The sequence below is a fragment of the Thamnophis sirtalis genome, unplaced genomic scaffold (genome assembly GCF_051295495.1).
Source record: "Thamnophis sirtalis isolate CommonGarterSnake01/CBP01778 unplaced genomic scaffold, rThaSir2_p1.2 scaffold_5, whole genome shotgun sequence".
NCBI classification, from domain to species: Eukaryota; Metazoa; Chordata; class Lepidosauria; order Squamata; family Natricidae; genus Thamnophis; species Thamnophis sirtalis.
The window spans coordinates 28,655,148-28,670,270 of record NW_028261385.1 but is presented as its reverse complement, the minus strand read 5'-3'; the positions used below and the strand labels follow the sequence as shown (position 1 = coordinate 28,670,270).

Sequence of the window (15,123 nt, the reverse complement as noted above, 5' to 3'; positions counted from 1 at the left end):
ATAAATTCACACAAACGAAAAAGAGAGGCAGAGCATTTCAAACTGCTTAGCCCGCAGATTTATTGGTGTTGGGGTTTATTTTCCTCCAACCTTTGAATGCATTTTTTCCAAGACATTTTCCCAAGAAAATCCCTTTTCCCCACTGCCGACCAAGTTCTTTGTAGAAACGCGCGCAACTTCCTGTTAAAAGACACCCCCCTCCCTCCCCAGAAGTTTCTCGGCTCTGCCGGGCGTTCCTTCACGTTCCCCCTTGCAACCAGCTGGCAGGGGACTTTCGCTTTCATTTCCCAGGATGCAAACCCGCGGCGCTGCAGAGAAGCAGAAGAGAAAGCGGGGAAAAGACCGTAAGTTTCTCCAAGTATGAAAGTGGAAGCAAAACCTGGGGTTGCGGGGGGGGGGGGATTAAATGCTGTAGCAGAAGGAGAATCAAGGGTGGGTTTAGAAAACCCACCGATCTCTCCCCTTCCTCTTGTTTCGGAGAGGTTACGGCGCCGGAGGGGTCTTTAGAGATGAGCGGAAGGAGATTCGGAACCTGACGGATCCAGCCCTGACGCAAGAAAAGGCGCCTCCCCCCCCCTATTTTTGATGGGTCAGAAGGTGCGAGGGAAACAAAGAAGCCCCGTCCTAAACTTCAACCACTCAGAAGGGTTTCAAGCCATTGTTAACGGGTGAATCTTACGCGCCGCGCCAAAGATATACAGTATATAGTGCGTTTGTTCTCAATGAACGAAGGCGAGAGAGGCCTGTTCTAAACTTTATGGTTCGGAATGGACAGGTCCAAGGCCCCTTCCTCCCCCCGCTCCCCGGAAGCAGGTCTCGAGCGTCCTTCGGATCGGGCGCCGTCCGGACCCGAGAAGAGATGGTGTCCGTCGCGGGCACGCACTTGGAAAAGGGGTTGCGCAATTTAGCTAGGGTTTGGAAAGCCAGATTAGTAACCTAGCATTCCATTCCATCCAGTAGCTTTTAAAACGGTATTTTCTTTTGGGGATTGGTTGGTTAGTTTTAAAGGAGGGCGGGGGGGGGGGCGCCTTTATTGTCTCTATTTGGACCCGAGGATCTGGCACAGAATGACAGAATGAAACTTTTCCGCTGACTTTCATATTGGCGACGAAAACTGGGCTGGTAAATGGCGCCTGTAAAAAGGGTTGCGATCCAGTGGGCGAAGCTTTTCATTTACAGCCCGCATTTCCGGTGTCCTTGCCTATTTTAAGAGAGTCATCCTATTGGAAAGTAACATGGGATTTAACAATCCACCATTTACTATAGTCCGATGTTTCTCACCTTCTGCGACAAAGATGTGTGGGCTTGAAACTCACAGAATCCTCCAGCCAGCATGCAATGGAATTCTGGGACATGAAGTCCCTGCATCTTAAAATTGCTGAGGATTTATAGTTCAACCATTCTTGTGAGATTAGAAATACCAGGGATTAAAAACTTCCAGCACTTCTTAAGTGAAAGTCTAAAACTAGCTGTTCCCTGGATGTTGCATTTTATTTCCCATAATGTGGAATGTACCCTCTGCTTTTGTGCTTTATTTAAATCACTACTTTCTGCTGGTTTCTGAGTCTTTCTAATCCAAAAATATGTTATGCACTGGAGTATCAAAGAATTAGTTTTATATGTCAACCTACACTAATGTTGTAACATAGTACTTCAGTTAGCTGACAAATAACTTGATGTGCCAAGGTGTAGGCAGCTCAGAAAACATTTCACTCACATTATTTTGAAGTGTTTAACCTAGGTCAAACAAGTAACCGCAAGCTCCCAATACTTGTTGATATTCTGCATCCTATGTCAACAGTTTAGTAAGCTTACTATGAACAAGTACCAGTTTTGTTATGCTTATGCCATGACTTGTATGTATTCTAATTAAAAGGATGTTGTTACGCATTTAAAAGGGCCTTTCCATCAATCCCATGGTAATCCAAACTTAAACCCAATATGGATAGAGAGGTTAATAATGACTATTTGTGAGGTTTTTGTTCTCATGGAGAATTTGAAGTAATAACATTTATAGTATCCATCAGAGAAGCCACAGATGTTTGGAAATGGAAATCCGTTATTAATGAAAGCTCTTAAAATTAAAAAAAACACTAATTTTAGCTATGTTAAATTGCATTAGTTCTTGAATTCAGAAGATGGCTTAAACACTACAATCTCCTTTGAGTTAAACACAAATACTGGTAACTTGATTAATGTATTTATGTTGTTTTCTTAAAGTATGGAAGCAGTTCCCTATTCTAGGATTTCTTTTGACTTCTTGGTTTAGGGTAGAAATTAGAATTCTAGTCCAAGTACTAATAAACCTCCATTTGCTTAAATATTTCTGCTCAGTTAATGCATCTAAGTGTTTTTCCCTTATTGGACAGAAAAGGGAGAGATGATGAAAAGGATTGAGTTCGAAAACACAAACTCATTATTCCTCTCTTTCCTCTTTTTGTATTGGCCAGTATTCTGAATAATTGACATTTCTACAAATCTTTATTACATGAACCAGGAGCTCATTGCTGAAGGAATAGGAAGTTAACTCTTCTTAAGTTTCAAATGATTTCCATCTATATCAAATGAAGGTGTTTACACTCCATTAAACTGGAATGCAAAGGAGTTAGGCAACTGCTGTACCATAAGGTTTGAAACTTAGAATGTGTAATGGACAGAGAACAGACTTGACAAGGACAAGAAGTTTTTCTTTACAGCTGTACCTTAGGAATCCCAGGAGGATTATTTCTACCTTCCTCCCTATTAAGAAAATGAATTATAATTCTTCCCAGATTTAAATAAGTCTGAAGTACATGTATGTATAAACAAATGGATTCCATATACTATATATGTTTATGCTGATATGTGTATACACATTCAAAGATAATGACTATTATTTACTCAGAAGCAAAGTACATATTACCAAGATAGATGAAAATGTTTTGAGGTGGCCTGTTAGCAGGGTTGGTTTGCCATCCATCTATTAACCTGATGGGCAATTGCAATGTACCAACTCATTCTTCTTTCCCTTTTCTTGCTTGAAAGTAATTGTCTCACTATGATTTTCTTATTCTTAAGTAGCTACACCTTCTCTGGACAGTATCCAAGCATCTCCTTGCCAAAGAGGCCAAATTGGCTGTCTCCTCTGCTCTCTTGGCTAGTGATACGCATTTCTGTTATTGGCAGATAAATTGGCTAAATAATCTTTTTAGCCTTTTAGGATATGATTGTGTGCTATGTTCAACAGCCATGGGGTTCTCTAAGAGCATTTGGAGATTGCTCACTCCTATAGTAGGAAAACTATAAAATACAGAAACAATTTCAGCTAGCAATTTCTATTGTGAAGAACATAGTGAGAAATGGAAGTTAAACGGAACTGCCAAAGACAAAACCTGAAAGACCCAAGAAGAAGGAAAAATTGGCTAGAACTGCCTAAAAACTAGTCAGTTTGGCAAAACAGAACTCACAAATCACTGCAAGCTACCCACTGAAAAGCTTAACTGACGGTGGAGTAGTTTTCTGCAAGTCTACAGCACAGCAATGTTTTTACAACAATGATTTGCATTGAATGTTTCTCAGAAGGAAACCTTTCTTCCTCTCTTTCCATTGTATCACAAAACTCATTGTCTAGGCTCTAGAGTATGTAGTAGAGAACTGAAATGTTTGGAACAAAGTGCTTGGACTGATGAGTTAAAAGAGATAGGCCACAATCACATACATTTGGAGAAAAAAAGCCAACCATCAAGCACCAGAGTGGTTCTATTATTCTTTGTGGTTGTAGGGCAGCACAGAAGATACTATACAAATGGTAGGAAGAATGGATTCAGTTAAATGACAGCATGTCCTAGAAGCTAAGATCTATATTCATTGAACAAACTGGAGCTGAAAAGATGCAGATATTTCGGTAACACTCCAAATGTCAACAAATCAACCACGAATTACAAGAAAGAAAAATAATGGTCTTGGTGCAGTATAGCCTCCACAGTTCCCAGTCTAGAATATTACAAAAAGTCCTCTTGTGAGATGGACATCTGTATACATGTGATTGATTGATCAATAAATAAATAAATAAAAATATAGTAAAAGCAAAAGGCTTAATATCTCTGAGCCAGAAGAATTATACCAAGAACAAGAGAGGAAGAAAATCTAAATATAGCAATAGAAAGACTTGATCACCAGGAGCAGAAAACACTTGGAAGATTTATTTTTGTCAAGGGAGGAATTAAAAAGTGAGAGAATGTAAGCATATGTACCTATCATATTCACTGTTTTCTAATTCTGAATCTGTAAACAACTACTCATATAGAGTAAACTACTATTCACATTTATAGAAATATGCAATGTATAAATAACTTTATACCATGTAGATGTGTCTACATCCATTCATTTACAGATTCATTAAAACACACATATTTGAAAATGGTGCCTAAAATTTCATATGCAACTATCTACATATGAACTATCTTTCATATGCCCATTATCTACATTATTTTGATCCAGTGACATATCTGGATAAACTACGAAGTCAAGATTTTCATGTTTCATAAAGTTATTTTGGGAATTTGAAGAGTGCATTGGATTCAGGTGAACTCTGAGCTGAATGGCTGTATTGCATCATTATTTAGTAAAACGAAACCAGGATCTCAAGTGAAGCACCCAACATGAAAATTTTGAGTACTGCATAGGGAAAGTCAGTGTGTCTGGGATCAATACTACCTTACCTTCTAATTAGCTAGTGCGTTATCACATTACAGGGGAAATGGGCAACCTAAAAATTTAATAAAATAATAAAATAAATTGTTCAAAATGTTTACATACACAATTGCATTGTAATCTGTTTAATAAGTTATGTTTATTATAGAGATCCAAAATCTGTAGTTTCCCATCACTTCCATTGTGCTTTTAGACTGGGGTTTCAAGGAGCTCCTGTGAAAATACATTAGGCAACTATTCTGTCTTGTCTTTCCTCAATTTTTGTGGAAAGAAAAAAATACCATATTCTGGTGAAAATAAAAATGTAGGGGAATAAACAGAATATTCAATGAGCAGAACTACAAGGATATGTGATGTCCCCTTGGTTGGATTAACACGCTAATGGATAAATATATAAGGAATATTTGTGATGATGTCAGAAGTGTATTGGCTGGGAACAGGAATTCACATATGCTTTTGTGTACAGATAATGCTGAATTGTTGACTGAGAACCTGAAAGACCTGCAATGAATATTAGAGGAAGTGTATGACACAGCAAGGAATAGGATCTGAAAATGACTGTCAAAAATATAGGTAGCTGTGCCTGACAGGGAAAATAGCATTATTACAAGTTATATATAAATGGTAAAACAAGTAGAGTAAATAGATGAATTCGTGTATTTTGGAAAAATATTGAGAAAAAATAGGAAATGGAAGAAGAAATGTTGAATGTGTAAATTCTGGAAGAATTATAGTGGTTAATATTCAGCCTGTTGGCAGTGAAGAACATTTGTTGAAAGAAGCAAAAATATCTTCATAGAGTGGCTTCTATCGATTGTTAAATGGAAATGAGGTGGATATGTTAAGAGAATCATAACAATCCATTGATTTCAGTGGAAATAGGATACTTCAATATAAGTAGGCAAACAAAAAGAGAAGGGTCAAAAATAACTAAGTACTCTGAGTTGAATGTGGATCGGTACAGAAGGACATGAATGACCAATATGAAAGAAGTATACTGAAGGGGTATGGTCGTACAGAAAGAATGAGGAGTGAAATGTAGAACAAATATATGGAGGAATAATAAATGAGAAGAATAACGAGAAAGCCATCCTTTGATGGATTTGATGAGATGAGGGGAGAGAGAGAGAGAGAGAGAATGATGTGGAAATTAAGGCATCAGAATAGAAACCTCTGGACCGTGGTCTAGGCCACAAACCTTGGATGGCTATGGGCCAGGCACATTCTCTTAGCCCTAGAAGGAGGCAATGGCAAAACACTTCTGAAATCTTGCCAAGAAAATAGTCGATACTGATTCAAAGACACCCACAAAAAAGAAAAGAGATTTTAAGTGTGAAAAAAACCCAATATATATGAAGCAGTATATGGATGAGGTTAAACTAATTATAACTTGCAAGTATTGAAAAGTATGGAGAAATAAGTATGGTGTTTGTGTACACTACTACTGTATTGGCTACATTTTCATTCCTTTTCATATTCTTTTCCCACACTCTATATAATGTTGCTTACCTTGAAATGGAATAGTCTAATGAGTATGTATGTATGCATATATTTCATCTGGGAAAATGGAGTATATTGAATATGGAAATCAGCCAGCTGTCTTATGCATATTTATTTGAAAATAACTTATGCATCCCACTACAACCTAGCTACATCATTTGGCAACAAGTATTAATCCAGCAGAATTTAAGATATTTCTAGATAACACTTTTATTATGTATTTAAACAGTTTTTACCAGCAATTCCTTCCTCATCTCTTATTTGTTCAAAGTTGTTTGGAGGCATATAAAACGATTAATTAATCTCACTACTTTCATTGGTGCCTGCCAAAGAAGGCTCTTAGCCCAATCTGTCAGAATATATTGTGTGCATCTATTCTATTATTTCTTAATAATTTTTTTGTGGGGAAAAATACGAATGGGGAAAATACAAGAGGGTTCTAAGTGGAAAATGATGACCCCTACTTTTCTGGTAAAAGTCCCATCAGTGAAGCAACCGTAATAAAAAAAAGCTGGAAATTAACTTTTAAAAACTTGTTAGATTGGTGAACCCAGGGATCCCTGTGGCCAAACCCTCTCTCTTCTCGAAGTCTGTAGCCAAGAATTAATGGCTGAGCGTCTGGCATCATCCTCAGCCACAGCGCGATTGGTTTAGTAGCGACACTGGGATGGACGAACGCGTTACCAGTAGGCTCGGGAGATGCTTGGAAAACATTGCGAGTTAGCACCGCTTTCCCAGAGATCCTCGCCTCAACTAGAGGCGGCGTTCAGGCGTCTGTCGGAGACCTATAATGTGGGGAACCCCACAGTGGCCAGGCGGCTAGTGGCGACGGCCCAAACGGCCCCTTCCAACTGTTGTCGCTGCAGCTACTCGGTGCTGCTATCTAAGCAAATCGCGGCCAGGCGTTTTTAGCGCGGTGCTCGAACTACCGTGCCTGCCCGACCAGGTGGACTAGTCCCGTGGGAACCCTTCCCTCCCGCTGCCGCGGTTCTTTTATCCCGGCGCTTAAGAGAGGTCCCATCAAACTTCGCGAATGAGGCGAAGGCTTCATCCCCATGGCCGGACTGCGAGCGGGGAGTTCCCATCCACCTTCCCCTTTCCTTTCCTTCCTCCCGGCGTTCCTCCGGGGCTGCGGCGTAGCCAAAGTCTCCGGCAGGATGGACGGAGCATCGGCGCCCTTTTCTCCGCCTCTACCCCGCCGCCCGGCAAGGCAGAGAGGCCGCTTTCTTCCCCGCTCCTTCCCCACCCGGCTGTAGCCCCAGTCCCGGCCGGGCTGCCATTGGCTTAGCGGCCCCATCCGGGCATTTGGCGCATCGCTGCTGCTCAGCCCGAGCGCTCCCAATATGGCGGAGGTGAGTGGGGAAAGCGGGTAGGGGCGCTGGGGTCCGGCCGGTTCCTGGTCGAATTTCGCGGCAGGGCGGCCCCTTCAGGCCGCTCCGGCACCCCCATAACTCCCTCCCGGGGGTCGGAGCCCTAGCAAAGAGGTCTTGGGGGGCGGCTGGGGGCTCCTCAGGCTACTTGAAGCGGAGAAGCGCAGCCTAAGCGACTAGGCCGCGGCTGCCTCCGTCCGTCCGTCGGTCCGTCTGCCTATAGCTGTCTGCTGAGCGCTCTACCGGTCTCCACCCACAGTCCCGGGGCCGGGAGCGGAGAGGTCTCTTTTCTCCGGTTCCGCGGCGGGTCGGAATCCGGGATGGAGACGGTTTGGCTGGGGTGAGATGAGGAGGGAGGCGACGGAGCGGTGAGATTCTCCGACGGGCAGCCCGGATCTTTTGGTCTCTCCTTCTTAAGCTGCCCCTGTCACCTCTCGGGCGGGCCCTGCCGGGATGGGACGAGTGTCAAGGCCCGGGTCTCGCGTCGGGGACGAGGCGGAGGAGTTGGGAAAAGAGGAAGGTTGGAGGGAGAGAGACAACTTGGGGGCTGAATGCGGAGGAAAAGGGAGGCGAGAAGAGGGAGCGGTGGGGGTGCGGGTGGGGGGGGAAGCGATGGAGGGATGCTGAGAGGCGAAGGAGGGGAAAGAAAGAAGTTAGAGGGAGAAATGGGGGGGAGGAAAGATGGGGAAGTGTGTTTGTCTAAGAGAAAGAGAGATTGAATAATTAGGAGGGGTTGCCTTAACATTTCCCTTTTATAAGACCACTTTTTCCAAGTCTCTCTGGCCAAGCTATTTGTAATCTATTTTTCCCCCTCCCTCTCTCATTGCTTGTTCCAGGCTTCCTTTGGGAGTTCGAGCCCAGGTTTGTCCTGTTCAGTTCCTTCTTCTGTGATTCCAGCAGTGGGAAGCTTTTGGGTACGGCTAAGGGCCCGAGTACAGGCACATCTATCAAAGATGTTTTATGTGTTTTCTTGATGATGTTAAAATGATTACTTCCTTCTTCATTGTCTGTAGTTCATGCTCAGTTGTTTTATCCTAAAATCACCTGTTTGGTTCTTATTGAAAGTATGAAGCTCTTTGCAGAGGCATTCTGCCCTATAGAAATTCTTGTGATCAGTTTCAAATTGTTCTGTTTGATTTTCCAAACATTTATTGAATATGCAAGAAGCTTCAATTTAAAAAATTGCTGAATAAAAATGTATGTTGCTTCAGTGATCTGCAGACCTCCTGCTATTTTATTAAGCATGATATGAAGCATGCTTATTTGGAAGTAAACCATTTTCATTAATTTGTATTTTGCAACATAAGTGAAAATCACAGTCTTGATTACCATATTTTCAGAAGTAAATTGGACTTACTATAAGATTGTTAATATGGGCTTTAGACCCTCTAACAGTGCATTATTTTATTGGTACAAAGAAAAATAATACAATAAAAGTAGGGAATGAGAACTGATTAGCAGTTTTCTGTTCACTTAGTAGAAATTTGTCATTTTTGTGTGTCCTTCAACCCTATATACTTCCCCAATCCTCTTCCAGAAGTTCTGTCAACTCTTTGGAGTATGTTTAGGGAACAAAGTTGCAGGAATAGTGGGATGCTCAGCTAATATATGCTGTTCCTTCAAAGGAAAATAAAAGCAAGTATAATCGTATTTGGAAGTAAGTTTCATTGATGATAATGGGACCCAACCATTCCTGGCTAGAATAGATTGTATGTATTCCTTAATTGTGTATATTGCCTTAAGGAAAGTTCCATTGCATTTTGAAGCATTCATCCTTGATCATAATGCTTCTTTAGTTTTAAGCAATAATATTAATGTCTTTCTTTACAGGATGTTAATGAACTAAATAGAAATATAACTTTATGAGAAATAAAAGCGAAGTTATTTTTGTCAGTGAAAATAAAGTGCAATGTATTAACTTGTAATAAAATCAAAATTAAACTATCAGATAATTACAACATATAAAATGTATGAAGCGTCTTATAACATGCTTTTGATCAACTTGTTACACAGTACATTATATTTTAAAATATTAACTAATTTGACAATGTTTCTGGGTATAATTTTGAAATTAGCCCCTTTGAATTTAGGATAAATTCTGAGTAGAACTATGTTATCAAGGTCTTCTTCCTTAAATATATATATTTAATAATACATGTAATATGTAAATATAAAACCATTTCAAAAGTATCTCAAATACATTTTTTTAAAAAAATGGTAAAACATCTTTCTAATGTAACTATAGTGCAGTGCTACACTAGAAATCTGATGTCTGGCACAAGTTTGGATGGGTAAGATTCCCTCCACTTGCTAAGTATGATACTAAGTATGCTTATTTGGAAGTAAGTTCACTACAGTTCAATAGGACTTTCTTTATGGGAAATGAGTTGAAAATTCCAGCTTTTTTAACTTGATCACCATGTTTTTCAGAAGTAAATCCACCTGATTGGATTGATAAGGTCCCCACGATGGCTCACAACAGTAAGCACAGCCTTGCAAAAACAATGTGATAGATCTGTTGCTGTGTTCCAAATGTTGGCCATTTGTCTAAAATCAGTCTTGGATTCTCTGAATCCAAAGCTGGTTTATTTCCCAAAATGGCCCTGTAGATCAAGCCAATCAGCTACATCTGCTTGACGGTAGCCTTGTTATCATCCATTTAGCAGACTGAGGAAGTGACACATGATACCCATGTTTACTCCCCTTCCTTTAAATTTCATCTTTGGAACTGTAATATCACTTTTTTAGGGAGTAAGCTTCATGAAATCATTATGGTTTGCTCTGATAAAGGCAGGCATAGGTTTATATTAACTTTATAATAATGATCCAATTTTATTGTAACTTAAGATTTTTCCATCTTATTTACAGTATAAATGTTATTTAAGATTAATATTCATTCTAAGAATCATTTTAAAAAAACAGTGAGCAAAATCAGCTAAAGTTAAGCATGATTGATTGCATTAATTTTATGTTTTCAATCAAGAATAAAGGCACTTTATAATGCTTAAACTCTTGAAATTTGATTATTAAATGTCACATTTTTGTCATAATCATTTCTATCATGATTGAACATATTTTATTAATTTGAATAAACAACTGTTAAGTGCCATACATAATCATTTTCAAAGAAAGAACATTCCAAAAATAAAATAAGCTGTTTTATATTTTATGTACATTACTGAAAATTACAGCTTGTTTATATGGTTAATTTTGACAGTTTCGGGTAAATAACATACATTTTATGTCCAAGTGCAAATACTTTTCTTTAATGGAAATGTATAATTTGAAGGCATTCTGTTAACTTCCAACGTACTAAAAACAAAAATCAAAGATTCACCCGAGTCCAGCTGACTCCTGAGGGTTATAAGAGCCCATCCATGCTACATTCCTGGCAACAGGATGGAATTTGGTTGCTATTGCCTTTTTTCCTGACATTTTTCAACCTTCTTCTCTAGCTTACAGTCTTGAGCTTTCTTGGTGGTTTCCCATCCAAGTATAAACTCTGCTTATCTTTGTCAAAATCATCCATAATCAGCTAGGTATTTCTACCTGCCAATATGCATGATTTAAAAATTGCCATTCATTGTCAAAATATGTTTTTCTAAATCTGCAAAACAGTCTATAACCATCTTCCCAAAGGGATATTCTGAAGCCATTGGAGCAACATCTTCCAGAATTCCTAGCAATTCAGGGTCTAAAAAATAATGCTTTGTACTGAGACGGTTCTATAAACACAATGAGTTGTAGAAACCAGTTCTAAAATTTTTAGGTAGCTTTAGGTCTTCCCTCAAAATGTATTAGCTTTAGAATTTGAACCATCTCTTCATTTTTTAGCATTCTGAAATAGTGCTATTTTCCTGATAACAGATTCTGTGAGCTTTCACATGCAAACTATTATGCTTATAACGGTTTCAGCACATTCAGTAATCCATGAAATCAAAATCGAGTAGCTATGAAAATAATAGCTACATTGTATAGCTACAGTGGGTTTAGGACTGGTGTAGCTAATACTAGTACAGTATAAGTGCAAATATGATTATTTCAATTTTAGTGCTTTTGACAAAAGCTGTAATGAAATCATTCTACTATGCCCGTTGAATGTGTTTGCTCCAAGGAACTCCCTTCCTACTCCTATAGAATTGTTTTAAAATAAGAAGCATTAATCTAATATTGTATTAGATTTACTCTGCAGAATCTACAGCCGTGCTTAAAATTCATGCCATGGTTGATACATGCTTGTTTGGGGCATTTAATTGTTGAATTTTGGTAATGTAAAATTTAAGATATTGGTACCTTTTGCTAAAGAGATTCAAATTATCTTTTTATAGTTGGCTCTTTATCTTCTGAGGATCATGACTTTGACCCTACAGCTGAAATGTTGGTACATGATTATGATGATGAAAGAACTCTGGAAGAGGAAGAAATGATGGATGAAGGCAAAAATTTCAGTTCTGAGATTGAAGACTTAGAAAAGGTAAGACTCCCCCTCCCGAAAGAATGCATCTAGAGGTTTGTTCTTAAACATCGTTTGAGAGTGCTGCATTCTACAACTTTTGTGGCAACTATGTACACCACTATAGTGATATAAATCAGTTCAAAAAATAATTTCTGGGAAATGCTATTTTAAAAATAACTGGAAAACCTATTTACATTAGCAATATAAATGAGGGAAAGTAATGTTAGTACGACTTCTTTTTGGAATGAAGTATTAGCTCCAAAGATAAATCTAATTATTATATAATTTGCATGTAATGAAACATTGATTGCTTTGTGGCACTGCCTTCAGCTCTCTTGTTTGTTAAGAGAATACTTTGTATTTCAATTTTAATGATGCACGCTAGATTGTAAATTAATAGTTCAAATTGTTAAGGGGATTATCACTTTCAATAAACAATGAAGCGTTAATAAATATTTTTACCAATAGCATAATTTCTTTTTAATTATTTAAGCTACTTTGTTCCTCAACATGTGTGCAAAATTATATTGTCTTCTACAAATGGCAATCTATTTTCTCTTTGTTTATTTATTTTAAAAAACTCAGGAAGGAAGCATGCCATTAGAAGATTTGCTAGCATTCTATGGCTATGAATCTACCATTCCTGTTATAGCAAGTTCCAGCGCAGATAGTTCCCCAAGCGAACTTGCAGATGAGCTTCCAGACATGACTTTGGATAAAGTAAGTAAGTTTATATGTTGCCCTAAAATGCAGGAGATTCCTAGCTTCTATTATTACCATGACTTCATTTCACTGAGAGATTACATTCTTTTATTATCTGACCATGAATCTGACATTGATTATTCCTTAAATTTCAGTGGGTTGTTATTCAACCCGTCGAAATTTTGCCATTTCCGCAAAAACGGTGGGACAAGTATGTGAACAAGCCTAGTTTTAAGTAGAATAGCAGAATTTAAAATGAAGAATGGATATATCTGTATTACTGTAAAGTTTTAAAAATGTATTACCAGTGCACAGTTATTACAGCTTTGATGTAAACTTCTAGTAGGATACAATATGGCAAGTACATTAGTTGTTATTTTGTATAAGGTTTTTCTTTTCTTTTTGTAAAACAAGAAAAAGTTAAAAGCAGGTTTTTAAATATTGTTTGGGAAACTGGTGTTCCAACTGTCCATTAGCTAACAAAAATGTACATATGTATATAAATGTATTTAAAGTGTCTTGTCTATCTGTCTGTCTATCCATCTATCCACCTACCTACCCTACCTACTTACCTATCTACCTGCACACAAACATACAGAGAGAGAGAAAGAGAAGTAAAATTTTCAGGGAAATTAAAGTATTCTATATGGTGGAAGCAGGTATTTAATAGAAATTAATGCGGAGTTTTGAATGATTTCTTAAAAGTAGCTTCCTTAAAACATAACTAGAACAGGATGAAATTCACAGAAAAGTTCAATAGCTATAAAGAGATAAAGAATAAAAAAAATATTATGGATTAGAGGAAAGAATTTCAAATGAAACTTTACTTTCTAACTTTATAAAAATGCCCATATTTATTTTGTTTTGAAGCAAAAGGTAATAAACATTTGTAGTGAAAAGGATTCTAGATTGAGATAGTTACGTGACATTTTACTCAAAAGTAGATTTTGCCCAAAGGAAAAGAGTGATGACAAAAATTGGCTATAATTGATTTGGAGCTGATTGTTATTTAAAGTGTCGGTGGGGGGGGGGGGAAGGTTAATTCACTGATACTTTTATTTTACATAAAAAGTATAGTCCTTAAACCAGCCTCACAACCTTAACAATTCTTGCAGTTTCTAAAAATAGACAGGAAATACCATATTTTTCAGAGTGTAAGAGGCACCTTTTTCCCTCAAGAAAAGGGGGGGGGAATCTGGGTGCGTCTAATACACTGAATACAGCATTTGTGGCCCATAAAACCCCCACCCCATTTGCAAAAGTGGATGTGCAGAGGGTTTGGGAGGCTTGCAAAATGCTCCTGGGGGCATGGGAGGACAAAATCAAGCAAAAAACAGGTCGTTTTTGCTCATTTTTGCCCCCCCCCAGCTCCCAGAGACTCCACAAGCCTCCCAAACCTCTGCATGCCTTTTTTGTGCAAAACACAAGGCATGCAGAGGCTTTGGGAGGTCTGCAGAGTGCAATCCCCCCCCCCCTCAGGCCCCAGGAGCACTATATAAGCCACCTAAAGGCTATCCATGCCCTTTTTTGGACAAAAAATGGGTTCATTTTCACAAAAATGGGCTGTTTTTGGCTTATTTTTGGCCACACCCGCTCCCCCCTCCCCCGGATCACTCTACAAGCCTCCTAAAGGCTATTCATGCCCTTTTTGTGAAAAAAGGGGCCCTGTTTTCGTGAAACATGGGCCGTTTTGGGGAGTTTGTAGAGTGCAAAACTTTTTTTTTTTTAAAAAATTGCCTCTTCAAAACCTTGGTGTGTCTTATACTCCAGTGCATCTTATACTCCGAAAAATATGGTAAATAGGCAAGTAGTTGAACTAAGGTTCTCTTTCAAGTTTTTTCTTCACAGATCAAGAAAACCAATGTAATCTGAATGTAGCATTACGTGATTGGAGAACAGACACATTAATCACTGAATCCAGTTCATCTCTCCTCATCCATTTAGTGCACTAGTATACAATAGCACACTACTGTAATCAAACAGCATTACACATATTTTTTTCCACTTTTCTCATCTGGAGACAGAGTTTGTTAGAGGGTTTTGAATGAGGGATAAGGCATATTAGGGACTTCTGTCCTATTTCAATTAATGTGTTAATTTCAATATGGCACCTCAAGGTGAAAAATCATACTGAATTGCTTCCCCCCCCCTCCCCCCGGATTGTTGTTGAATCAGAACTCAGCTTTATTAGTTAATTCTTCGAGACATGAATGATACTAATGATTGATTCTTTTGATTATAGGAGGAAATAGCCAAAGACCTTTTGTCAGGAGATGATGAAGAAACACAGTCTTCTGCTGATGATTTGACACCATCGGTTACTTCACATGAAACAACAGATTTTTTTCCTCGGCCTTTAAGATGTAAGGAAATATAATCAGTATCCCAAATTAGCTATTTTAA

At 38.5% G+C, this 15,123-nt stretch overlaps 1 protein-coding gene across 8 annotated transcripts in view; it reads left to right on the top strand.

Annotated features, from left to right (window-relative positions):
- Positions 1 to 274: 274 nt before the first annotated feature.
- MIER3 (MIER family member 3) overlaps positions 275 to 15,123 on the top strand; it is a 29,061-nt gene continuing 14,212 nt past the window's right edge. For 2 of the 8 annotated variants that reach the window (XM_014056142.2, XM_014056141.2), the window contains exons 1-4: positions 275 to 344; positions 11,891 to 12,036; positions 12,604 to 12,738; positions 14,963 to 15,083. In XM_014056142.2, the coding sequence (XP_013911617.2) occupies positions 293 to 344; positions 11,891 to 12,036; positions 12,604 to 12,738; positions 14,963 to 15,083 (454 nt within the window). In that variant the 5' untranslated portion in view covers positions 275 to 292. Of the gene's footprint in view, positions 345 to 7,516; positions 7,545 to 7,777; positions 7,931 to 8,291; positions 8,477 to 9,830; positions 10,044 to 11,890; positions 12,037 to 12,603; positions 12,739 to 14,962; positions 15,084 to 15,123 lie in introns of those variants that run through there. The other 6 variants (XM_014056143.2, XM_087715522.1, XM_087715521.1 and 3 more) reach the window with 6 other exon arrangements.